This window comes from Haliotis rubra, unplaced genomic scaffold (assembly GCF_003918875.1).
Source record: "Haliotis rubra isolate DU_JTF1 unplaced genomic scaffold, ASM391887v1 Scf8, whole genome shotgun sequence".
Taxonomy (NCBI): Eukaryota; Metazoa; Mollusca; class Gastropoda; order Lepetellida; family Haliotidae; genus Haliotis; species Haliotis rubra.
This window is the reverse complement of record NW_025767523.1, coordinates 641482-668421: the sequence shown is the minus strand read 5'-3', so window position 1 is coordinate 668421 and position 26940 is coordinate 641482. Positions and strand designations below refer to the sequence as shown.

The following is a 26940-nucleotide window of genomic DNA, read 5'->3' as shown; positions in this document are numbered from 1 at the left end:
CCCGTGAAGATCCGGGTTAGAATTGATCTTCAGCAACCCATGTTTGTCGTAGTAGGCGACTAACGGGATCGGGTGGCCAGGCTCGTTGACTTGGTTGACAAGGTTTCGTATATCTCGATGCTCTTGTTGTTGATCACTGGATTGTCTGATTCGATAACAACACACAAACAAACAAAACGTAAAAAATCTCTTTTACGTCTGTATGAAGATTTGATGACCTCAGCTACCCATCCCCACTGAAGGTCTGACGAAGTGAACCCTGATCGAACCGTGACCACCTTGTCTGAATTATGGATTCTGGAGTGTCAGTGGATTCATTTGCGAGAAGATACAAGATGTTCAGATATTGAGAATGATAAAATACCGTTGTTTTTGTTGTTGGTTGCTTGCTTTCTGTGCATTCTTTTGTTTTATTGTTTGTTTGTTTTGGAGATACAAAAACGGAGGTGTTTGTTTGAATGCTTCCCTGACAGATACCAGGAAATTTGAAACCTCGACGCTGACTGGCTGGGTTCGTCTGACGCAATGTTCTATGAAAGTGCCCTCAGATGACATCAAGGACTGCTACGTTAAGTGTGACCCAGCCGCAGCCTATCTTCTCCAGACTGGATCCCAGTCAAATGCTTCCCGAGCGCAAATGCAGATATATCAAGTGTTGGAACCAAGGTGAATCTTGAAATATTTCAGCTCACGATGATTTTTAAATTTCAAACCTACACTTAATATTGACATTGGTGTACAAGAGCATACTTTACAAGCATTATCTTAACGTCATTAGGCATTATCTTAACGTCATTAGGCATTATTTTTTTCCACAACACATCCGTGACTACTATCAAGTACAGCGATTCAGTACCGAATGACCATATCGCGTCTGTTCATTATAGCCACCATAAAAGCTGCATATTTTGGGGGGATTGCCCGGTAATTCAGTACTATTAGGTTTAGTACATTTTCCACTCGTTGCTCATTAAGTTTATACTTTGACATGTTTATGTTTGCTCACATCTTAGCGAAGAATCACATCGATTACATTTGACAGATGTAAACTGTACTCTATTTCATTTTATTATTTTATCTTTCCATCCAATATGTCGTCACAAATCACGGAGGAGCTGCATAAAATTAACAGCAAGTTAAAAAAACAGGTGTTGCGCTGACTATATGAGGTCATGGTGACCTTATCGTTTAGGAATGACAGCTGTAGTTGACGGTTGGTCCGTTGACTGCGCATGTGCAGTGTGGCCAAACGGTGCCACCAATGTCAAACTGGAAGGAATCTCCTGGGTTGTGGCAGGTTCCATGAACATCTTTGCACTCTAGACGTACAGAAAGGTGCAAGTCAAAATACACAGTTATCACATAATATCAAAATTACTTTAGATACATCGATAACAAAGTTACGTTAGTCCAACAAAAATCGTGTCCAGTCTCTTTTAAAAGCACTAGAGAATACTTTCCTTCTCAGCTCCAGCTGCCAATACTCATCCCTTCTCAACTTCGGAGAGCGAAAGGTCGCGGGTTCGATCCCCGACCACGTCATACCAAAAGACGTTAAAATATGGTACTTGTTGTTCCCTGCCTGGGCCTCGGCATTCATTGGTAAAACAAGGACTGGTCGGCTCGGAGTCTATAATGTGTCTGAGTGGGGTATTCATGCTCAATTGCGACATGGTATCTCAGTGAGCTAGCACTATAAAACCAGCTTAAGTCTGGGATAGTACAAGCAGAAACACATACACACGCATGCACGTCGTCATATGAGCGAAATATTCTCAAGCACGACGTTAAACCCAATTTCACCTCACCTCACCTCTACTTTTGCGACTTATACTCATCCCTTCTTTATTTTCTGTGGCTTATACGCATGGTCTAGAAGCCAGACCCCCAAAATGGTGAAAATGTGGTGCAGTTCTGGCGACCAAACGGGATGTGTTTTTTTCACAATCAGGAATGATTTAGCTTTGATTTAAAGCCGGTTGTCATTTACTACCGTGCGTGATACCGTGCAGGGGCCCTTTTGAGGTGCAATATGTCATGTCAGTTATGGCAGTATTTTAACCGATAACTGGATGGTTTAATTTAATAACTCTGGTTTGGATTGACCGATTTTCATCAAAATAGTAGGTTTGGAATGCTCAGATCATGATTTAAAATTGTGGACAATATTATTACATATATGTTCATCGCAAAAAAAATTGGTAAGGTCAAAAGTCAATTTTAATAGAAAGGGCATTTGATGAGAAAATATGAGTTGAACGTTACAAATTAAAGGTAATTGTTTCCAAAATTAGGTTTTTCTAATTCATCTATATCATTTGAAGATCATATATACCTTTGGTTGGCACTGTATGCAGGAAAAAAAATTTACCAAGAAAACACAATTTAGTACTTTGTATTTGGATCAGCAAAATATTATATAATGTCTGTTCAACAGTAACAACTCCATGCTTTACATAGTCAACGATACCAAATAAGTCGAGGATACTGTTGGACTATCATTAAAATCACACAACATAACAGAAAGCTCTTAATTGTATAATTTCATTATTCCAGATGTCTTTCTCAGCTCATCAAAGAATGATGAGTTAGTCATGTCATCATAACACAAGCAATACTTCCTTCATATCAGTTCGTGTCTATTGTTCCTAATAGTCAGAGTGTATTCCTAGTTGACATGTTAGTCAATGTCAACAATGTCAAGATCACGGGAACATGTTTCAAGTCCACATCCACATGCTTAAGTACACAACAGGTTCAACCTCTTCGACACCTTCCTGAGTTCCTGTACATTGACTTTTACATGCACAGTTATGAAGCTGAAGAAGGTCTACGGAAACTATTTAGTCTTAACTTATTTGCAACTTTATCAATTTTACAAATTTAAGGTAATTTTACCAACATTATGTTTTTACAATTCAGCTATATCATTTGAAGATCATACATATCTTTGGTTGGCACTGCATGCATGAAAAACAACAATTCAGCTGATGTCAGAAGGAGATATGTTTTGATAAGTGTCAATATTGTTTATATTTGTGTCACTTCACGCTCCAGCTGCACTGACATGCCGTGAAACCCTTAAAGCTGATGGATAATAGTATGACATCCTAATGGAAGGTTTACAATTGACATTATGGTGTGCCATTTTTTCTGTTTACAATGTGAAATATTACGACTTTTTACACCGGCAATCATTAATATATTGTTAAAGATATGACACACTGATCAGAAAGGCGTTATGGTATCTTACCACCAAATGTACACACCCTCATATACCTCTGAAATACACAGTATTTCCAATTCATTCCTTTTGATTGTAATAGATGCCGCTGTTACAGGTCATTGGCTCCCTCCCTCTGCAAGCAGTTTGCGTTCTGCTGTTTATTTTGTTGAAAGTTACATAGACAGATTCTTTAATACAAATGCATAAAATCGGTGATTTACAATGTGATTAGGTTGTCTGACAAAACTTGCACAGTTTGAGATCGATTGGGTCATTGGATGAAGAGATATTTACAAAAAACCGGGTCTACATGCATTTCATGCCAAACTATAGATCGGAGCAATCAGAAGATGTCCTTCATTTCAAACACACTCTGCTGATCACAGCTGGTGGCTTCATAATATCTGTTGTTGGAACAATGCAGCTGACTACAGCTGACTTGGTAATGTTAATCTAGGTGAGGTCTACCGATATGTTAGAGCTGACGTTGTGCTGTCGTCGCTCATCAGCTGAGCCAATTCCACGATACGATAACTATTGTCGCTCTCATTCACTCTCTGCTTAAATGACAACGTAGTCATGCGAGATACTGAAATCGGAAAATGAACGACATGTGGTCTTTTAGTATCCATCTAGACGAGGTCACCCACTACTGTCAATATGTATAGACGAGTCAAGGTTTTATGCGCAAAATATAGTTCTTATGCATCTGTCAACGTATATACCAACTTCTGTGCGTGTACTGAATAGCTTATAGTAATCAAATGCAACTTGACAATTGGCTCTCTGAGGTACGACTTATGCAGAGATCAGAAACGATATTGGTGACATACATTCTGTTGTCAATAATAGCATTTGGAATGATCTACAATAGATATCATGAGACTGACTATGCATCTATTCATTAACCATTATCACAGGTTCACAAATATGTTGGGTCAAAATTTATCTTCAGCAACCCATGTTGTAAGAGCGAACTAATGTGATCGGTTGGTCGTTCTCATTTACTTGTTTGATGCATGCCATCGTATCCCACTTGTAAAGATCGATGCTCATAGAGTCATGACCATGCTATGTGTAACTGTTTTGTGTATATCATTACATATTACTAACACCGAGGTATGCATATTTTTATGAACGTTATAGTAGAAGCAAGATGTTTATATGAATATTGTCTAGAATTTCTTTGAGTTGTCCATAAACGTAGGCACTTAATGTTTTGTATTTAAAGAAGTACGTTTCTGTCGTAATAGATCTTCATCAAATATTCCTCTGTTCCTCTGTGATAAAGTTGCAAATAAGTTAAGACTTAATTGTTTCCGTGGACCTTCTTCAAGGTATCTGTGCATGTAAACGCCAATGTACAGGAAGGTGTTGCTGCAAGAGGTTGGACCTGTTGTGTACTTCGGCATGTGGATGTGGCCTTGAAACATGTTCCCGTGATCTTGACAATGTTGACATTGAGTAACATGTCAACCAAAATTTCCTTCGGGATAATAAAGTATAATTTTATCTTATCTTATCTTATCTTGGGAATAAACTATGACTATTCAAAACAATAAATACGAACTGATATGAAGGCAATGTTGTTTGCGTTATGATGACATGCCTGTGTGTATATTTGGTAGTAAGATACCATAACGCCTTTCTCATCAGTGTGTCATATCTTTTACAATGTATTAATAATTGCCGGTGTAAAAGAAATCAAGAAAACCAAAGTCGTAATATTTCACATTGTAAACAGAGAAATGGCACACCATAATGTCACTTGTAAACCTTCCATTAGGATGTCATATTATTATCTATCAGCTTTAAGGGTTTCCGGGCATGTCAGTGCAATACTGACACTTATCAAAACATATCTCCTTCTGACAGCTGAATTGTTGTTTCTGCCAGAATGTCAATAAACGCAAAATTATATGATAGCTCAACAGTATCTTCGACATATTTAGTATTGTTGATACTTTGTAAAGCATGGAGATGAAATTCTCTTATATGTTGCTGATCTAAATACAAAGTACCACCCTTTGTTTCCTTGTAATGGTTTTTTCATGCATAACGTGCCAACCAAAGGTATATGTGATCTTTAAATGATATAGCTGAATTAGAAAAACATAATTTTTGAAATAAAAATGCCTTTAATTTGTAATGTTCAACTCATATTTTCTCTTTAAATGCCCTTTCTATTAAAATTGACCTTTGACCTTACCAAAATATTTTTGCGATGATCATATATGTTATTTTATTGTCTACAATTTTAAATCATGATCTGAGCATTCCCAAACTACTATTTTGATGAAAATCAGTCAATCCAAACCAGAGTTATTAAATTAAACCATCCAGTTATCGGTTAAAATATTGCCATAACTGACATGACGTGTTGCACCTTAAAAGGGCCCCTGCACGGTAGTCACGCACGGTAGCTGATGACAACCGGCTTTAAATCAAAGCCAAACATTCCTGATTGTGAAAATACACATCCCGTTTGGTCGCCAGAACTGCATCACATTTTCACCATTTTGGGGGTCTGGCTTCTATCCCGTCTTTATTTTCTGTGGCTTATACGCATCCTTGATCTACTTTCTGCAGCTTATACTCATCCCTTCTCTACTTTTTGTGGCTTATACCCATCCCTTCCCTACTTTTTGTGGCTTATACTCATCCCTTCTCTACTTTTTGTGGCTTATACTCATCCTTGCTCTACTTTCTGCAGCTTATACACATCCCTTCTTTATTTTCTGTGGCTTATACGCATCCTCGATCTACTGCCTGCAGCTTATACCGATCCTTTTTCTACGTTCTGTGGCTTATGCCCATCCCTTCCCAGCTTTTTGTGACTTATACTCATCCCTTCTCTACTTTCTGCGGTTTATACTCATCCTTTTTCTACTTTCTGTGGCTAATACTCATCCTTTCTCTACCTTCGCATCCTATACTCACTCCCTCTCAGCTCCATCAGGCTATACGCACGCTCTCACAGCTCCAGCAGCCTATACCCAATCCCCTCTCAGCTCTAGCAGCCTATACCCATCCCCTCTCAGCTCTAGCAACCTATACCCATCCCCTCTCAGCTCTACCAACCTATACCCATCCCCTCTCAGCTCTAGCAGCCTATACCCATCCCCTCTCAGCTCTAGAAACCTATACCCATCCCCTCTCAGCTCTAGCAACCTATACCCATCCTCTCTCAGCTCTAGCAACCTATACCCATCCCTCTCAGCTCTACCAACCTATACCCATCCCTCTCCTCAGCTCTAGCCTATACCCACCCCCTCTCGGCTCTAGCAGCCTATACCCATCCTCTCAGCTCTAGCAACCTATACCCATCCCCTCTCTCAGCTCTAGCAGCCTATACCCATCCCCTCTCAGCTCTAGCAGCCTATACCCATCCCCTCTCAGCTCTAGCAACCTATACCCATCCCCTCTCAGCTCTAGCAACCTATACCCATCCTCTTAGTACTAGCAGCCTATACCCATCCCCTCTCAGCTCTAGCAACCTATACCCATCCCTCTCAGCTCTAGCAACCTTTACCCATCCCCTCTAAGCTCTAGCAACCTATACCCATCCCCTCTCAGCTCTAGCAACCTATACCCATCCTCTCTAAGCTCTAGCAACCTATACCCATCCCCTCTCAGCTCTAGCAACCTATACCCATCCCTCTAAGCTCTAGCAACCTATACCCATCCCCTCTAAGCTCTAGCAACCTATACCCATCCTCTCTAAGCTCTAGCAACCTATACCCATCCCCTCTCAGCTCTAGCAACCTATACCCATCCCCTCTAAGCTCTAGCAACCTATACCCATCCCCTCTCAGCTCTAGCAACCTATACCCGTCCCCTCTCAGCTCTAGCAGGGTATACTAATCCCCCTCTCAGCTCTAGCAGGGTATACTAATCAGCCTCTCAGCTCAGTTTTAACAACCTATACCCACCCCTGTCAGCTCTATTAAGATAGTGGTAAGTGCCATACATTAACCTTTCACTTACTACTCTTTCAGCGCTAAGAGAGCTTCGAAAACCAAGGCCCAGGAGCTTATGCCTACCCCTTCCCAGCTCTGGCACTTAGGTTCATCTTCTCAACTCTAGCACTAAATTTAAAGAGGTGTTTCAGCAGTTAAGCAACCTTTTAAACGCTCAGGTGAATAAGAAGAATATTTCGGGGTTACGTGTTAGTCTCAGTATTTAAAGTTTTGCTTCGTAGCACCGTGCATACTCACTGACGTCAACGTTCTTAACGGACAACATTACACTGCCGTCGGGGTTGTCGTTTTCAAGGCAGGTGAAGGTGCCGCAGTCTACCGTCCACGTGCTGCCGACATCATGACACGATCCGTCGTGAAGACATCCTAAACACAGAAATGTGGGACCCGTGCATACACATGGTGGTCAAGTGACATTTCAGAGAGATGACGAGGGCTCCTCTGACACATGTAGCTACATTTGTCTAATACGTGAAAATACGAACACATTAAAGACTCCTGTGAGTGAGTGAGTGTGTGAATGAGTAAACCCGCAAATGAAAAATTCTTTTTGAAATTGTGATTCTTCGATAGGATAAAGGCTGAAATGATAAATAATAAACATATGAAACAAACATGAAACAACATGTTTTTAATCATCCACAAAGTCTAACGTTTCTAGAAACAACAAACAACATGTAACATGTGATATATTTTGGATTATACTTTCTCAGTAAAATGCAGATTCTAGCACCTTTTTGTGCGCCTTAGTGTGCGTGCATGCGTGCGTGCGTGCGTGCGTGTGTGTGTGTGTGTGCGTTGGGGGTAGGGAGGTGACCGGTGGGGGTTGAGTGCCATCCGGGATTCGAACCCAAACTCTTGGAGTCTGTACTTTAATGACACAGAGTAATCCCAGGTATAACGTATGTTAACCTTGGCACTTTCTAAATGGCACTGTATTTAAAAGTACAGGCAAATAATATTCTAACCGACTTTCAAACACTAAGCTAATACACAGATTCCGACATAGAAACTTAATTTTAAATAGAGACAGTACAAACAGCGGTGTTTTCTAAACAGGGAACAACGCGTCAGTGTACATCAACGTAACGTAACGCTTGAATGATAATATAAGGTGTATGTTATTTTCAAAATGACATGATCAAGCAGGTGTGCGCTTGTAGCTGACATAAACAACTTCCAAGCCACAGCCATGTAATTACTCTCGAATGCCGAACATCGGTTATCTTCACAGCCTAATTAACCAGTCCCGCAAGTGTCAAAAACGGTAAAACCAAATAAACATCTTGAACTGGAACCCTAAATATTTACCGTTATATAAACGTAACACGCGTTGCGTCAATCGTATACAATAACACGAGTTTCCCAGATGCGTGTCTCTTGTATATCAACTGGTTTTCTTTACATATCTTGTAAGTGGTTCGTACTAGATGTCCCCGTGGCCTATATACAAGGGGTACGTCTAACATGAGGGTTATCTTCTGTGTTGCTTTGATTTAAACCAGCTCAGCTGACACTGATTAAATGAAGCATGTCTGCCGGAAGTAGCAGAGGCACAGGGGTGGTGAAGAGGCAGGCGACCGAGTGCGGATGTTTCTCTCATTCATACGCGAGGAAGGGAACCAAATCTCCAGGTTAATCATATACGTCATACATGTTTAGATTTGATACTTTTAAAAGACCGGAGGAATAGTTTTGTTGGCTGAGCAATGACTCTAAGTTATGTAGTTTGTTAGACTTCGTAAGTTTCAGATGCCTGGGAGAGGTTCTATCATTAAGTCTTAACGCTGATCGTTAAAGATGAAGAGGATTACGATGTCGTGATGCTCTACGTCTGACGATGAACATAAGAACTGCATCCAGGCGCACTACTTGAAGAACGCATTGAACAAACTCTATACAAAACCGGATAATCACTGTAAGGTAGGACGATCTTACGATTAATTTTCTTATTAGCGTCTCCTTCTTTTAGTTTTTTATTTATTTTTTATTTTTTGGCGAAGGGATGAATTTTCATTATTTTTAGAAATTTCTAATAGCTTCTATATTTTTTAACATTTTACTGACACTTTTTTCATTGGAAGATGAATGTAACTGAATGTTAAGAACCAATTAGTTCATCGGTTGATGATGAAGCTAGGAGTATTTGGGGAAATCTAGGCCTAACTGGCCGTTCAGTAAACACATTTGCTTTGTCTAAGCGTACTATAACTTAATTGGAAGCAAGGAAAGATTCTTCTTATCTGAGTGTTTCGACACATCCAATACACATCTTCACTAAGAAAATGACACATGGACTATATAATTACAAAATGCAAACTCTGCTCACTGAATTTTCAAGCATTCTAAGTTTAATGGGATGCGGATATTTTCTTTACAAAAGAACTTTCATATTCTTTTTGTCATTGATGCTGGTGTACGGCGGGTTTAATAGTTTCGGTTCGACTATTCAGATTAATTCTGTTCTGGCATTTCTATCTCGAGACAACCGAAAATTCGAAAATCTAATTTCGACTTATCATAGGTCAAATACTGATAACAATTGAAGGAATCCATTGTGACTGGAAATATGTTCGACACAACCTAGCATTTCGAAAAGGGTAGTTTGATACAAAGGGTGCCTTATTTTACGATATAAATATCTGGTTTCCAAGGATTATAACACCAAACCTTGCCACAGAAACTAAAACGTCTGAAGAAGATGATCATTTTTTTCATACATATGATAGTATTTGATAGTTTTGTCTGGTCTAATTGATGACAATATTGGGAACAAATGAATGTGAAGTAGTAATCGGTGAATGTTTGTGGAGAGGGCAATGTTGATACGTGTAACAAATAGCGAACAACAATGTAACCTTCTAAATATGGTCAGTTCCATCCCCGGTGCTCAGTTCAGTCCAAGCTAGTCTCCCTTTAAATATACACGGGGTTGGGGTAGCCTACTGGTTACAGCGTTCGCTCGTCACGCGGACCGGGGTTCGATTCTCCATATGCGTACAATGTGTGAAGCCCATTCCTGGTGTCCCCCGCCGTGCAATAGTAAAGTTTTGCTTTACTCACTCACTCACTCACTTAAATATACACTGACGTACATAGGAAAGTAGATTTCTGGAGTGTTGGGACTATTAAAAAAATAAACATAAATATTAATCATATTCGTTGACTCATCAACTTCTAGAAAGCCGATCAAACAATTAAAAAAATATAACAATTAATTATATTCGTTGACTCACCAACTTCTAGAATGCCGATCAAACAATTAACAATGAATGATATTCGTTGACTCACCAACTTCTAGAATGCCAATCAAACAATTAACAATGAATGATATTCGTTGACTCACCAACTTCTAAAATGCCAATCAAACAATTAACAATGAATGATATTCGTTGACTCACCAACTTCTAAAATGCCAATCAAACAATTAACAATGAATGATATTCGTTGACTCACCAACTTCTAGAATGCCAATCAAACAATTAACAATGAATGATATTCGTTTACTCGCCAACTTCTAGAATGCCGATCAAACAATTTACAATGAATGATATTCGTTGACTCACCAACTTCTAGAATGCTGATTTAACAATTAATGATATTCCTTGATTTCGTTCATTTCATGCCGATTTCAAGGTAACCACTTCCGGATAACGGAATTTTACTCTATTTATTTATAAGGTGTAATAAAATTTAACTACATTCATTTCAGCTCTATATCTGCGGATCAAATAGCTGCCATCAATAACAAATCCTTTAATGGCCTCTACCTACAATGTAGGTTAACTGTGATCGATACTTTACTAGGGTAATTGTTAAAAGATTCGATATGTGTACAGCCAAGGTCAGAACCCTTCTGTTGGTGATTTAAAGGATATCGATTGGCAGAAAAGTCGATTCAAATACAGAGAGGGTGTCAAGACGCCGGTCATACATCACAATGACAATAACCCTATTAATCAAGTTATCAAAAGGCCACACACAACATCTTGTACTAATGAGCGGTATCAATAAAGAGGTCGTGTCACGATGCTTAAGGGCAGTATACATATACGTAGAATCTGCGTCTTCAATGCCGCAGCGTTGCAGCTGTATGACAGCGGGGGCGGTGGGGTAGCCTAATGGTTAAAGCCTCCGCTCGTCCGATTCGATTCCGGGTTTGATTCCCCGCTTGGGTACAATGTGTGAATCCCTTTTCTGGTCTCCCCGCTGTGATATTGCTGGAATATTGCTGAAAGCGGCGTAAAACCATACTCACTCACTCACTATATGGCAGCGGGGTGTGAATAATTGAGTCCGGATAAATTATTTTGTTAGCAGCAGCATCCCACGCCGTTGTGGCGCGACGTCACCTCGATGGGGACCACTCGATTCCTTTAAGCGCCTAGTGCGACAAGACTTGGTTGCTGGGGACTAATTGTATGAAGAACATGTTTACGTACACATTGTTTATGTATTTGGCCTGATCATTTACAGATGTAGAGAGGACAGAGTTTGCTCGTCAAGCCAAAGACCGGGTTCGAATCTCAAGATGGCACGATAATCTACAGTGAAATTGATATTGTATTTATAAAAGCCGTTAAATTCTGACTCATCTAGGTTCGATCGGATTTGGTCATGGTGTTTTACGCCGCGGATATAGACGATGTAAACCAGTGATTGATATTATGAGCAACGTCAAACGCTACCGGGGAATGATGACATGCAGTCGTGTCAAAACGTCTATTTTTTTACACCAAAACTGTAACAAAACTGACAAAAAGCACTCACTGTGAAAATGCATGTCGTTTCGACCGAAGCGTGCGATATGTCTGGATTAACTAATCGTGGTTTTAGGGGTGATAATCATTTACATATTTCATTGTACCGCAATAGGATCATCCAGGTGTTACGGTATTTCGGATAAACGGGAACAAGAACAGCTGTGACAGTAAAACATGTACGTTGTACACTTGGTCCGGTCTAGTAAGGTCAAATTGGCGGTCGCGCAATTTGGGACCAGAACTGGTTCTTGAATATACGCTTGTCACCGGAAATCTGGTACCGGAAGTAAGCTGGGCCCCGTCTCGCATATCGCAAGTTGGCGCGCGCAAAGGGATCCGGGAACCAGCTTAATGCCGGAAGTATAGGACTTACGGGCCCCATACTTCATATCATAAAATGATTCAGGGAATGGCGTATGCATTTGGAAGACACCAGGGACGAGGAAATCATATGCCTGGTATTTTTAAAATTTTCATATTGGAAGCAGAGACTGCTACTGATCTGAGCCGTGTGGGGTGGGGTTTGGTGAGGTTAGGTGGGGTTTGACTGTGAAAACCCTACCTACCATGCTTCTGTGGATACAACCCAAAGTACTGTCCCCTCTGTTCGCACTTCAGTATGGAGCATCCGTCAGTGATGGTGACGTTGGAGGGTACACATTGGTCGTTTCTAGGGCAGCCTGAAATAGAGAGTGAGTGAGTTTCACGCCGCTGTTAGCAATATTCAAACAATACCACGGCGGGGGACACCAGAAATGGACTTCACATCCTGAAGTAGATTATTACAATTAAGAATATTTCTATCTACAGTTCACTGGATGTATGGGAATCGATTCCATATATAAGATTGAGACACTGAAGGTCGTTGGATGAGCACAGCAGGTACAGCCCTCGCAAGTCACGCCTGGGTTTTTAAAACTGAGTTTGGTTTTCAACACGGGTACATCGTTGAATATGTTTCTGCTATGTGTCTGTAATGTTGACTCAAGTATCCTAAGGATTCATCTGATGGTGATTCTGCACTGCGGGCTTAAAAAGCAGACACTTGGGTGTTGACCAGAAAAGTTACAAAAGCTATCAAAACGTTAATAGGTCGAAACATTGCAAGTTATAGGTAATAAAATGACTTTAGCCAATATCAAAACATCAGTGTTTAGTTTCTTTTGCTTAGTACTGTACAATGAGATGGTTTGTCCATCTTCAACCCGACAACAATGAAACTTCGTCAACCTGGACGTTACCGTGCCCCAATTATACTTCCAACACCCCTGCTTCTGTTCTAGACATCTGGAAAGCAGTGTTTCGTCCTAACGCGTAGACTAACAACTAGTCTCTGAAATGAACATATTTTACAGAAAAAAGTTCATAGTAAAAAAAATATATATATAATGAAAAGGAGCGCTGAGATTTTCTTCATTTTCAGCATTTTTCTGAAGCTGTGGAAATCTAGACTTGCCACATTTTCTAGACCTGTGTGTGCTTTCTTTGATATATTTGCTTCAGTGTCTGTATGACAGACTACCTAACGCGGTTTTACTGGACATACAACTGACACGAGCACGAGTGGGTCAGTAGCCAAGGCGCTGTAGTTTGAGAACAGTGAGTAGTGGCGTCCCTTAACCGCACCAGGATCCGCTTGTCGAACGTTTGATTTCCAGATTTGGACATACAGATGGGATGAGGGGAAATTCAGTTTAACGTCGCTTATATAAATTATATAGTGTTTGTGTGCATGTTAAGACAACTTGCCGCAATCAAAGATGAATACCTCACTCAGTATACTGACCTCGTGGTGATCCGTACAGGTACCTTCTTTTAACGAATTTTGATCTGAACCACCGGGGATCGAACCACCGACTCACTGCTCCCGGAGCAGAACACCTATCTACTAGGCCACGAAGCCGGATTAAAGCGGTTTCTCCGTACATAGGTTCTGTCAGTTTCTGCCCGCACCGTAAGGGCTCCTCCACTGTTCCGCCCGTCACTGTCTAACGGGCAGCCTTCCCGTTAAGCAACTTACACCGAAACAATCAGTGCAGTTAAAGAGACATATGGTCGTGTTCATCTGCCCCGACAGTGTGAAACATCAAAGGATGTGTCTGGATCTTTAAGAGAACCAGGCTCCAGGGTAATTACTGCTGTGTTTAAAATTAACACATTGTCTCCTAGCAGGGTAATCAGAACATGTTAGTCTTTTGTGAATGAGTGAGTGAATGACTAATAGTATTTCTTTATACCACGGCTCACGCCGAAGACCCGGGTTCGAATCCCCACATGGGCACAATGTGTGAAGCCCATTTCCGGTGTCCCCGCCGTGATGTAGCTGGAATATTGCTAAAAGCGGCGTTAAAACCAAACTCAGTCAGTCAGTTATACCACGGCATGTCAGTTTAATAGGGGAGGGAAACGCGAAGCAGGTCTCAGATATATACCACTTTGATGAAACCTACGGGTACGGATATGGTGCCGACAAACCACGAAACATAATGGGAGCGAACCCACAATCAGAGGGAGCTGACGAACGCAAGGGACGTAACTCCGTACCGTGAGTTGCGGCGCCTTGTACGACTTTGTTCCCCCGTGTCCCTATGTCAAAGGACGGTGTCAGAACCCTTTTTGATTTAACTGAGCTGGAGTTACGCATGAATGTTTTCAGATATTTGTTCCTTTCATTTGAAAGTTTTGACTAATAATCCAGTGCACACGTAAGGCTAATATGGATTAAAAATTACGATTATACATACTTTAAGTGGCAATCTAACTATCAGTGTGTCAAAGATGATCATGTGTTTGTACTGTTTATTTGGTCATCGCCTCAGTATGGTTAAAACGTTTGCTCCTACATCTGTACCTCGTCCATAGCTGGGATCCCTAATTAACCCGAGCGTAATTGCTCCTAAAAGACACGTGTCAGTTCATACAAGCCATGCGTGTTCGACCAGAATATATATCGGTACATTTCACAAAGTCGAGTTCTACGTGGATTCTGCCCGTCACATAAAACGCCGGTGTCAAATTCCCGTATGACTAAAACGTGTTAAACTCAAAACTTGAAATATTTTTAAAACCTTTTAAAACGTATAGGTACAAACTACAGTAGTCTGTCTCACAGTCCCTGAACAGCATTACTTTCCCTACTGCCTGAAGCAAGTCTAGATTTCCACGTAGAATCTCCCATCATACTGGGGCTCCTTTTCAATTCAAACGGGATTATTTGTTACTATAAATATTATATATATATATACAAAGACTCAGCGTTCCTCTAAAACTACAGTTACGTACCCCAACTTGAGAGTTGAAGGTCGGGGAATTCCTGTGTACCCACAAGTACCCTGATACAGTTGTAAGTGAGGCAGCTGTGGGTCCATTTCCCCCCGACATCAACACAGGTCCCGTCCAGGGCCTGACAGGCTGAAACAAACAACAGCTCATGTATTATACACGTAGATACAAAAAAAAAGAATCCAAGTGTTAAAAATCATGCTTCCGGGTTTGGTTTTGGTTTGGTTGTTGTTTAACGCCGCACACAGCAATATTCCAGCTATATGGCGGCGGTCTGTAAATAATCGAGTCTGGACGGTGTCCTCCCAAAAGTTAGACGTTCCACAAAACGCGTTAAAGCAACAATGGTTATGGATGGTTGCACTGAGGTTCACTACACTGTTACCTTCGTTAATTAATGGACTAGTCCAAATGTACTAATCCAAACACAAAGAGAAGAGATTATGGATAATGACAATGACTTTATTTGACATAAAACAAAATAAGTTAATTCAACAAGATAATTTAAATGATCAATGGATGTCCTTGTAATGACTTTATATTTGGCATAAAAACAAAATAAGTTAATTTAACAAGATAATTTAAATGGTCAATCAAATCATTCAAGATTTAAGATTTCACGTCTTTCACATCATTCACTATACAGGCAAGAATGTCAACCAAGTCTGAGCAAATGCCCAACTGCATCGAGGAACTCCATGTTTGTCATCCCTCCTGCATGCAGTCTCTCTTGCAGACGCATCAGCCTGTTCTCAGTTTACAGAGTATGTAAACAAGTTTGGACATTTTTACAGGAACTGTTGTTAGTTCTAGCTTGTGCCAATAACTAATCTTTCTTTTGCAAATTACGATATCCAGAGGCATTCGACCAAGTTCTCCATATAACATAAGACTTGGAGTGGAGCTTCTAAGTCCAGTTGTTAATTTCATAAACTATAGATGAACTTTTTCGGTAGCAGCTAAATTTTTTTATCCCAAACTTCACACCCATAAAGTAGTATTGGTACAATCGTCACATCAAAAGCTTTTAATATACAGTCGAGGGGTAAATATATGCTACGAGCACGTTTCGGTAATAAAAACATAGCCTTAGTTGCACTATTTAATAGTTGTTTTATAGCGTTATTCATTTTCCTGTTTCTATGAAAGTTAATACAAAGGTAGGTAGGTATAAGAATCAACTTGTTCTATTTCATGATTACCAAGAGAAAAAGAGTATTTAGATTTAGATGCGAGACCTCCGCCAGATATGACGATTTTAGTTTTTGAGACGTTAACGTTAGGCTTCCATTGTTGACAATAACTTGCGAAGTAATCCAAAGTATTTTGTAAAAGAACTGCGTTGTCACTCATTAGTACATTGTCATCAGCATATTGAAATAACAGAAGCTTAATACATTGGTCTAATAATTATCTAGTTTAAAGTTGATGGTTATACTTTCGGAACCATTAGATAGTAGGAACTCTTCTAAATCGTTTATAAAACTTGAAAACAGTAGCGGTGACAAGTTTTCTCCTTGTCTTACTCCAGAGTGACTGAAGAAATAGTCCGAGTAGGATTTACTAATGTTAACACATTATTATACATGTTCTGTACGAGTTGTAGAAATTTCCATATATATTATACCTTAACATTTTTGGCCATAGCCCAAATCTCCATACATTGTCAAAGGCTTTTGTAAAGTCAATAAATGCACAGAAAAGTTTTTTCTTAGACTTCTTAAATATATGTGTTACATTGTGAAAACACATTTGGAGAACCCAGTGATTGAGTAAGCCAGTCAACATTAGTATTCTGATCAAAGTATTTGTGTACAAATGTGAAAATCATCTCATTAGTGTATGAACAGGTTCATTATATCAGTGGGTAAGACAAGGTTGTAATCACAGTCACGCCTGATTGATTTGTCTGATAACTGGGATGTATGACTTTTGGGACGTCTAACTTTTGGGAGTAAACCGTCTGGACCAGACAATCCGGTGATCAATAGTATATGCTTCCGGGACCATCGATGGAAGGATAGAAAAAACATTCAGTTATCAGCTGAATCGGCGTAGTCTGGGTATATCATGTTTAGACCTTTTTTAGATAAAACAAGAGTTGTTGACATTATTGTTTTGGGTTTTTTTCGTTTGTTTGCGGGTTCGTTTGTATTTTCATTTGTGTTTTAGAAAGTTTTTTAATCATGCAATCATCTATATATTTGTTGGTGTAGGGGACTGTTTGGCGAAATTGGGTTTATAGGATGATATCGTGTGGTCATTGTTGACATAGTTTCGGGGGTTTATGTTGTTTTTCTTGTAGGGGTTGTGTGGTTTTGTATATATGCTTTGATTTCATTGCATAATGTTGTATTTGTAAAGTTGCGGTTGTTGTTTTGTTTTCTGTTGTTATTGTTTGCTTGGGATTATTTAGTTGGGGGGTTGTAGTGGGGTTGGTTTTTTTGTTATGTTTTGTTTTGCTTTTTTTCTTTGGGGGGTGTTGTTGTTTTTTGTTCATTTTGCTTGGTTTGGGGTTTTTATAAATTATTTTTTAATTTATGTTATTTATTTATTTTCTTTTTATTTTATTTATTTTTATTTATTTTATTTTATTTTTATTATTTTTTTTTTTATTTTTCTTTTGACGGTGGCGTTAGTGCAGTGATGTTTGCAGGCATATGCCTGCAGTGGCTCAATTGATGCATAATCCATAAAACGTCAAAAATATTGCCATTGGTAAATTTCGTAAATTAGTGGAATATCGTGTGTTTTATGAATATATACTAGTTCCATTTTAAAATTATTTCATTGCCGAAAACTGAGGGGACCAAGATGGCATACCGAATTAATTTGTTTTGTGTTTTTATGTCACTTAAAGCCCCACACTTAATGTATTCATTTAACAATAACTCACAGTTTTACAACAGTTTTTAAAAGGTTATCTGTTGGTGGGTAATTTTAGGGAAAAGAAACTGGTTCAATGAAGACTAAGTTGAGCGACCACATGACCCTACCATGTCGGAAATGTTGTATATTTATAGATGTTATTTATAGATAAGATGTCTTAGATACCCATTACCTTCAGAAGCAGACTTTCAGTTTTGCACACGTTAACAAACAACAAAAGCACTTCAGTAGCTCAGTATGTTAAAACACACTTTATGGCTATAGGTTTCTCTAGTTAATTCATGATTCCTATATCCTTCAAGTTACCTTAAAGGTGTTATTTTTATATACATTTCTAAGTTATCATAGTGTCACTGTGGAAATGATGTTTTTCTTATGTTGTAGAGAAAAAATGCACTCTCATTGCACGCTATTCAACCTTACACGACTCAGCAGAAGTAGAGGCGCTTCCGTGTTCAAGTGAGAAGTAGAGTGTACGAAACACGCATGTATATTTATGATTACTGTGAACTTAAGACCAGTGTAGGTTTGAGGGCACAACAATCGTCCTTTGAAATATTGAGACATGAAGACTGTATAAGGGAGATAACTCTATTTAGCATGTCGCCAAATGAAACCCGCTCTTCAATTTTGACTGTAACTTAAAAAGAACATACAGCGTACAGGTGACGATACAGTATTAACACATAAAGTTAAAGTCTCCAGAACGAGTCTGTGACAGCTACATATTATTACCGTTCATATAAATCGCACACTTCCATGAAGTCCTCTCGTGGGACAAGATATCCTGAGTGTGCTTTATTAGGTATATTTTAATAATCTCTGATGATGATGGAAAATTTATTCTAATTCTCAAACAAAAATACGCCTGTTAGTGTACCATGAGAGAGAGAAAAGAGAGAGTAATAATAGTGAATTCAGATAGTTGCGCTCAGATTTGATCCGAGGGAACCAGTGATAACTGAAATCGGTTTGCCTCTGTATCACAAGTGTGTTTAAGTTTAGCGCTGCAATCCACGTTGTGATGACGTTGAACGTGTCCGAGGGCGTTACAGACGCAAGACAGCCGGAAGTGTTGTTTATCAACCACGCTATCCCTCTCGCTATAAATAGGTCTTGTAGTTTACATTGAGACCACGCAGATAGTGCTTACCTTCATGGATATTACGGAAGCCGACGTTCAAACTGCTCTTGATGCACTGTTGCCGGGAACAGCCGAGGGTGCGAATGTAACCCTCGGGACGACAGGTGCCTCCCTGGTCCTCGCAGGCTGGGGTGGGAAGGAAATGGTCAGTTTCATTTAATGGACCAACGAGTGAGACTTAATAATAATAATAGTGAGTGAGTTGAGTTTTACGCCGCTTTTGGCAATAGTCCAGCAATATCAAGGCGGGGGACACCAGAAATGGGCTTCACTCATTATACCATGTGGGGAATCGAACCCGGGTCTTCGGCGTGACGAGCGAACGATTTAACCACTAGGTTACCCCACCGCCCCAATAATAATAATAAGAAGAAGAAGAATGATACTAATTGCCAGCACCATTATCATCATCATCAACATCATCATCATCATCATCAGTGTATTCTTACCATAGCTATGCTGACAATCCTGTATATATTTCTTTTGAGATTTAATCTTGCTGCAACGTGAATCGATTTTTCGGTCAGAAGATGATCTCTCGCCATTCCTGTCTCACAATAAGTTAATGCACGCACGAAATAGATGACATATCATCGTACCCCAATTGCGTAGATCGATGCTCATGATGTTGATCACTGGATTGTCGGGTCCAGACTCGATTATCTACAGACCGCCACAATACAGTGGAATATTGCTGAGTGCGGCGTTAAACAACAAACACGAAATGGATGGAGACATTTTGTAATCAGGTTGGAAACTTGACCGGGAATACTGACCGTAACGAATAGGATAGTACCCTCCATGTTCGCAGATGTACACAATACAGGGGCCGCTCAGCTTGGTGACGAACTCGTCCCCGTGTTGGATCTTCACCCCGTCCATCATACAGTGGCCATCTGCCGGGCATGCAGGACAAAAACATCACATTGTCATCTTGGATACATCAGAACCTCACTATTCAGATTACCTTTCAAACCACATTATTCTAGTTTCGTCTAAACAGCTCTAAACACGTCACACTTTTCACACGTAATTTAAATATTCAGTCTTATCTTTTGCTTTATAGCTATATCAGTCATTTACTCTGGACTGAAACAATCGTACCCTCACTCTACAGCTGTATCGTACCTTTTTCCACGTAACCGAAACAATCACTTTTACCCTGACTATAAGCTGTATATATACTAGAAGTGCATCGCGTTATTCCTATCGAGAGTTCATACTGATCGACGCTGCAAAGTGTCCATAACAATGTACATTGAAATCAGTTGTAGGGTAACATTCAAGAGTGAGTGAGTGAGCTTTAACCACTAGGCTACCCCACCGCCCCTTCAAGAGAAAGTAATAGATAGAGGACTGCCAGTACTGTGTTGGGATCTTTACGTACAGTTGCGGAAACCTTTGTTCTCGCGACAGTACGTAATGTCCCGATAAATACATGCTCGACGTCTCTAGCTATCTTAGAGCGAAGGCAAATACTCGAGTTTTTATAAATAAAAAACCTCGGGATTCACATTCTAGGCACCTTGCACATGAACTGGAATGTTCGTGCAAACTACCCTAGCATGCCCAGAACCCTCTCTGTACTTTTTCATCATATACAGTCAGACCTCGTTTATCCGAACAATTTGTTTTTTTATTAAATTGTTCTGTAAATGTTCTCAACTTGACCAAATTACTGACCAATAGACGACAGTATTTGCCTGTGCTCTAATATACAAGCAACAGTGATTCGGAGACGAGCATATATGTCAGCTAAAGGCGATGGGAGTAAGGACTATTTATGAGCTGGGTCCTTTTTCACAATGCTATCGTAGCGCTACAACAGTCGTAAGTCCATGTTACAGTGTAGGAGGTACGACGGTCGTAGAGCTACGATAGCTTTCTGAAAGGGGCCCTGAGCCTGCAGCATGTGTTCAATTGACCATGCTGTCGTCGTACAAAGCGATCTTAGCGCTACCTTAACATAGACTTAAGGTAGTCTTAGCGCTAAGGTCGTTTTGGACAACGGCACCCAGATAATAGGGAGTGACCCGAATCTAGGCTGAAAGCAATCTCTAGCGAATTTTGAAGAGTTTGATTTGAGTCTGCTACACCAAGAAATCTCCAGAAGGCTGTAGAACAATCAGAAGCCGTGCCAATTAACACTCATCAGAGGGGTACACAAAGTCCGCAATCTAGACTACCAGTTGTCCGACTTCCATTTTTGTGGAAGCCGCGATGGCTGAGCGGTCTAGGCGTCTGACTTTGTGTGCTGGCGATAAGGTGCCTGACTCTGAGGGTGTGGGCTCGAATCCCGGATTGGACTCAACCCAAAAAAGTGTAATCCCAAATATAACATATGTTAAATCAGAAGGGGGAGGTGCTCACGGTCTTGCGTTGCCGCGGCCTCAATATGCGGTTTGCCAGTAGCGACGGTAACAACACTCAACACGAAAAACAGCAGCAGTGTTCTGCGATCCATTCTGAAATATATATGAAACCATAATCATATTACCACTATAACCATGATAATAACAACCTCACGATGCACATACAAATATGTATACCTTACCTTGTTAAGTGGGAGTAACCAAGTACAAAATATCAACGAGGTATCGATTTTATAGGGACCCGTGAGGATGGGTCTGTCAATACAGAAACAAGTACCTGTAAACAACGCCTCGCTTACCGTCCAACTTATGCCACATGAAACGGGATATGTTATAAATCTACGTGATTTAAAAGTTGAAAGGACTCGAGCTGTCCATAACGTAAAAAGGTTTCACAGAACTAGAAAACGACATAGGTCTGCATCACATGGTAAAGTTCTCCAATTAAGAAGCTCTTACAGTGTTTCTTCGACCACCGGCCTACGCACTCACTCACTCGCCAGCGATCTGAGTGTAATAAGACCCGCGAAGGTCCGGGTTAGAATTGATCTTCAGTAACCCATGCTTGTCGTAAGAAGCGACTAACGGGATCGGGTGGTCAGGCTTGCTGACTTGGTTGACACATGTCACCGGTTCCCAATTGCGCAGATGGATGCTCATGCTGTTGATCACTGGATTTTCTGGTCCAGACTCGATTATTTACAGACCGCCGCCATATGACTGGAATATTGCTGAGTGCGGCGTAAAACTAAACTCACTCACTCACTTTGAGTGTAATAAAGTTCAGACCATTAGGATGCCGGGAAGATCTTGTCGGGGGTTCGAATCCCAGTTCAGCCCTTATTACTATGCTTGGTTTATCGACGCCACTGCCGTGCTAGTCTCCTTGCCAACGTTATACACATTTCCGAAGACAATGCCACTACCGCATCAAGATGGCACCATCAGGCGGGGTGGGGGACGACTATCTGGTTACAAGATAAACCCCACGGACGAAAACAATTGATTTTGTATGTCAAGGTTCAGTCACTGCAAATGATTGTGAATACTTTAATATACGCTTCATTCATAATATCAGAGCCGAAAATTAGAAATTGTTTAATTCTTCACACCATTTAAGAACACAATTTTAAACCTTAATTGTGTTGCTTGTACCTTCATTGGCAATGGATCAGTAAGCACAAACCGAGACAGTCATAACACGAGGGCAGAAAATTATACATTGTTTAATTCTTCACACCATTTAAGAACACAATTTTAAACCTTAATTGTGCTGCTTGTACCTTCATTGGCAATGGATCAGTAAGCACAAACCGAGACAGTCATAACACTAGGGCCGAAAATTATAAATTGTTTAATTCTTCACACCATTTAAGAACACAATTTTAAACCTTAATTGTGTTGCTTGTACCTTCATTGGCAATGGATCAGTAAGCACAAACCGAGACAGTCATAACACGAGGGCAGAAAATTATACATTGTTTAATTCTTAACACCATTTAAGAACATAATTTTAAACCTTAATTGTGTTGCTTGTACCTTCATTGGCAATGGATCAGTAAGCACAAACCGAGACAGTCATTACACTAAGGCAGAAAATTATAAATTGTTTAATTCTTCACACCATTTAAGAACACAATTTCTTACCATAACTGAGTTGCTTGTATCTGTTTAGTCATAGGACCAGCTTTGTATCAACGTTAACTTACTAATTCAACTAAATTTATAACTGTTTTCATAAATAAATTTACAGAATAAAAAGAATATGCAAGCACTGTTGTGTTCTTTTTAAGTGGGCTCAATGATGAAACTTGTCTCAGCGTCATAAATATTGCAAGAATCTTCTATTCATAGCGCCTCTTGAAAAGTAACACTTTAATCTCAGTCTTTCATCTGTCCCCACTGTTTAAATTACCATATACGACTATTTTTATATGAAAATTTGGACTTTGTCGCCAGGGAGATTATATATAATAGTTGAGGTCAGCATAGATCATGGGAATTAGAGGGTTATTTTATTGTTTAAACACGAACCGTATACAGTTTCTTTTTTTATAATACAGAGCGCGATGTTTTCAAAAAGAGAATAGTTATACTTACTGTTTCGAGCTACGAAAAAATACAAAGTGTTTCACATGTACAGCGAAACTTTGTTAATCCAGACAACCTGCCAACTGGATGATTTTCATTGGGAACGCCGGCTATTATACAAATGGTTATTAATCATACCTATGATCTCTTCAGCGTGTTAAACCACATTTTTTATCAGTTCAGTCTGTTCACCAGACTTCTTTGAGTGGTATTTTAGAAGTTAGGAAGTGCAATATAGAACGAACTTCATGGATAACAACTTCTTTTTATTACCGTTTATCAGAGTAACAATTTGAACGTTTTTCACTGTCGTATAGTCAATTTTTCTTTAAATCTCTGATTTTAATGTGTGTTTGGTTTTACCTGTTTTTGCCAATGTTCCATCAATATCATGACGAACAAATCAATATTGGGAATCGAAACCGTGAATTCGACGTGACTACTAAACACTTTAACCACTGGACTACTGGCTATTTGTATACACAGCTGATTGAGTTTGACAATCAGTCTTTAGAGTTTATAGTCTATATAGTTTATAGTCTTCATAGTTCAACTAGAGTTTAGGTTCAGTGTAGCAGAGATTTAAAGCCTGATTTATTGGTATGACAGATTGGCAATAATATTAAAGAATAGTATTGCGCTTAACTTAATTTGAGTAGGATGGTACTTCATGTTGAATTCACGGGGTATCTACAATGTTGCATTGTTTTCAGGAATGATATGTAAGCGTGACAATAATGTTTCTTTGTTCGTTTGTTTGATTCTTGCCGTTGTCAATTTCCCATCAACACGATGTTTGTTGTTTGACGACACACTCGACAATATTCCAGCTGTATAAGTGCCATCTGTTAGTCTAGACTAAACAATCCAGTGATTGACATCGTGAGCATCGATCTACGATGGTATGTGTCAACCATTTTAGCAAACCAGAGCACCACATCCCGTTGGTCACCTCTTACGTTTGTTTGTTTGTTTACTTTTGTTTGTTGTCTGACGCCGCATTCAGCAATATTCCAGCTATACTACTCACACTTTGCTAAGGATCACAAAAATTCACAACTTTACTTAAACGTAGAATTGTAATTTGAAACTGTATCAATTTAAAGCTGTATAAATAATAATAAAGTAACCCCTCTTTAGGCAAACAGCCACTTTAATCTAACCTAGTACACTTGATACACGAGTAACCATAAAAATGGTTTTCATGGCACCAATCAACCATTTTGCAAATCATGGAACGAGTCATTGACAAATAAACAACACCTGTCAATAGCAGGTATGGGATCCACAAGATGCAATGACATACTGAAACCTAGGATCCATGCTTACAATAAGCTTAGATATTTAAACCAAATTTGACCTCACATCATAGTTTTCTGTTGAATACATGATTTGATCCTCAGCAAAGTGGTGAATAGTATATATGGCGGTGGTCTGTAAATAATCGAGTCTGGACCAGACAGTCCAGTGATCAACAGCATGAGCATCGATCTATCCAAATGGGATACGATGATATGTGTCTATAACAGTGATGAGGCGTTTTGGTAGCCCAGTGGATAAACGTTTGCCTTTCACACCAAAGGTCCGGGTTCGAGTGAAATAATGCTAAAATCGGCTTAAAACCCAACACCTAACAAAAAATATATTTGTTTAAAACAAAACGTTCGCCAATTACCCCGTTTCTGCCTTGAAGTGCAAGCAATGCGTATACTGATATTCCTGTCATGTCCCACCGTCTAGCATCATTACATTGTTTCCCTTCTCAAAGGTCTAATGTAAACGATACATATTTCCACGAGCGTTTCCTGCCAATTTAATATTGTCACTCATAAAGCAAATGTCACTAATTGTGTCTTCCGCTCGCCGTTACGACCAAGGCAGGCACTGCGCTGTGAGGCAACCACAGCTTGCTTTATGCAGCGCGGGTCAAAGGTAACGTAACTCATGCGTCACGTGCATACAACGTCATTACCTGAATTGCCAGCACGTGCAAAATTGAGCCATTTCCATGATCAATTGACTTGCGTTTGCACATATCACATTTTGTTTATGGTCGGGATGTGAATTTAAATTAAAGTCGTTCCGAGAGCAATTGTGTATCCTTCTACGTATGAATTTATGAGGTGAGTAGGCTTGGTTGTAGTTTAATGACTGTTACGGGATTGGTTTTGTTCAATTATCTTCCCACGTTAATAGTATGATGCATATTGTTTAAGGGCACGTTATTGTGAATCATGTTTAAATTGTACAACCCACATGATAGTACATAGATAATTTGGGTGTAAATATGTTTTCAACTACGCATCATTGTCTCTGTATCGTACGTTATCATAGCATGTTTTCGTATTCATTTAAGCTCAGAAGTTGATTTTTAAAAAACGAAAAGAGAACGGATACGTTGTCATCATCATACAGGTAAGCGTTACGAATATAACGTATGTTTTCATCTTATCAGGCTATCTGTTATCCAAAACGTTTTAATATGGTGGTAGTTTTTATCGTAATAAAACACGCAGACAAATTTCTTCCATCTCTTTATTATCGTGTTAAAAGACGACAGGTTTCTAGGTTAAAAGGTTCGAACCGCAGAATTAGTGAATGAGTGTATTTTTACGCCGCCTTAGCAAAATCCAGCCGTATCACACCGAGATACAAGATGGCCCCACGCAGTGGGTAAGCTGGGGAACTGATTCTAAGATCTCGGTTGCTTCAGCAGCAACCTACCTTTTACAGGTTCGATCCCCGACCGCGTCACACCCAAAGACGTTTAAATATGGTACTTGTTGGTCCCTGCCTGGCGCTCGGCATTAATGGGTACAACAAGGACTGGTCGGCTCCGAGTCAGTATAATGTGTCTGAGTGGGGTATTCATGCTTCACTGCGGCATGGTATCTCAGTGTGCTAGCTCTATAAAACCAGCTTCAGTCTGGGATAGTACAAGCAGCCGCACCTACACATACACACGCATGCACGTCGTCATATGAGCGAAATATTCTCCATTGCGACGTTAAACCCAATTTCACCTCACCTCACCTTTTACAATTTTCGTGAGTGAGTGAGTTGGGTTTTACGCCGCTTTTAGCAATATTCCAGCAATAGACACTAGAAAAGGGCTTCACACATTGTACCCATGTAGGGAGGCGAACCTGGGCTTTCGGCGTGACGTGCGAACGCTTTAACCACAAGGCCACCC

At 39.8% G+C, this 26940-nt stretch overlaps 2 protein-coding genes across 3 annotated transcripts in view; one reads left to right on the top strand and one right to left on the bottom strand.

The window, feature by feature from the left end:
- Positions 1–1045: 1045 nt before the first annotated feature.
- On the bottom strand, positions 1046–21748 carry LOC124261500. Its single transcript, XM_046695820.1, has 7 exons — positions 21655–21748; positions 20061–20180; positions 19294–19410; positions 15252–15380; positions 12536–12649; positions 7444–7572; positions 1046–1319 (listed from the first exon to the last, which is right to left on the bottom strand). Exons 1-7 carry the CDS (start codon positions 21746–21748, stop codon positions 1189–1191), a joined length of 834 nt encoding a protein of 277 aa, XP_046551776.1. The 3' UTR covers positions 1046–1188.
- The window catches only part of LOC124261501, a 30973-nt gene continuing 12816 nt past the window's right edge, over positions 8784–26940 (top strand). Inside the window, exon 1 of one of the 2 annotated variants that reach the window (XM_046695822.1) lies at positions 8784–9129. The gene's annotated coding sequence lies outside the window, so the exon portion shown is untranslated. Of the gene's footprint in view, positions 9130–26107; positions 26163–26940 lie in introns of those variants that run through there. The other variant, XM_046695823.1, reaches the window with a different exon arrangement.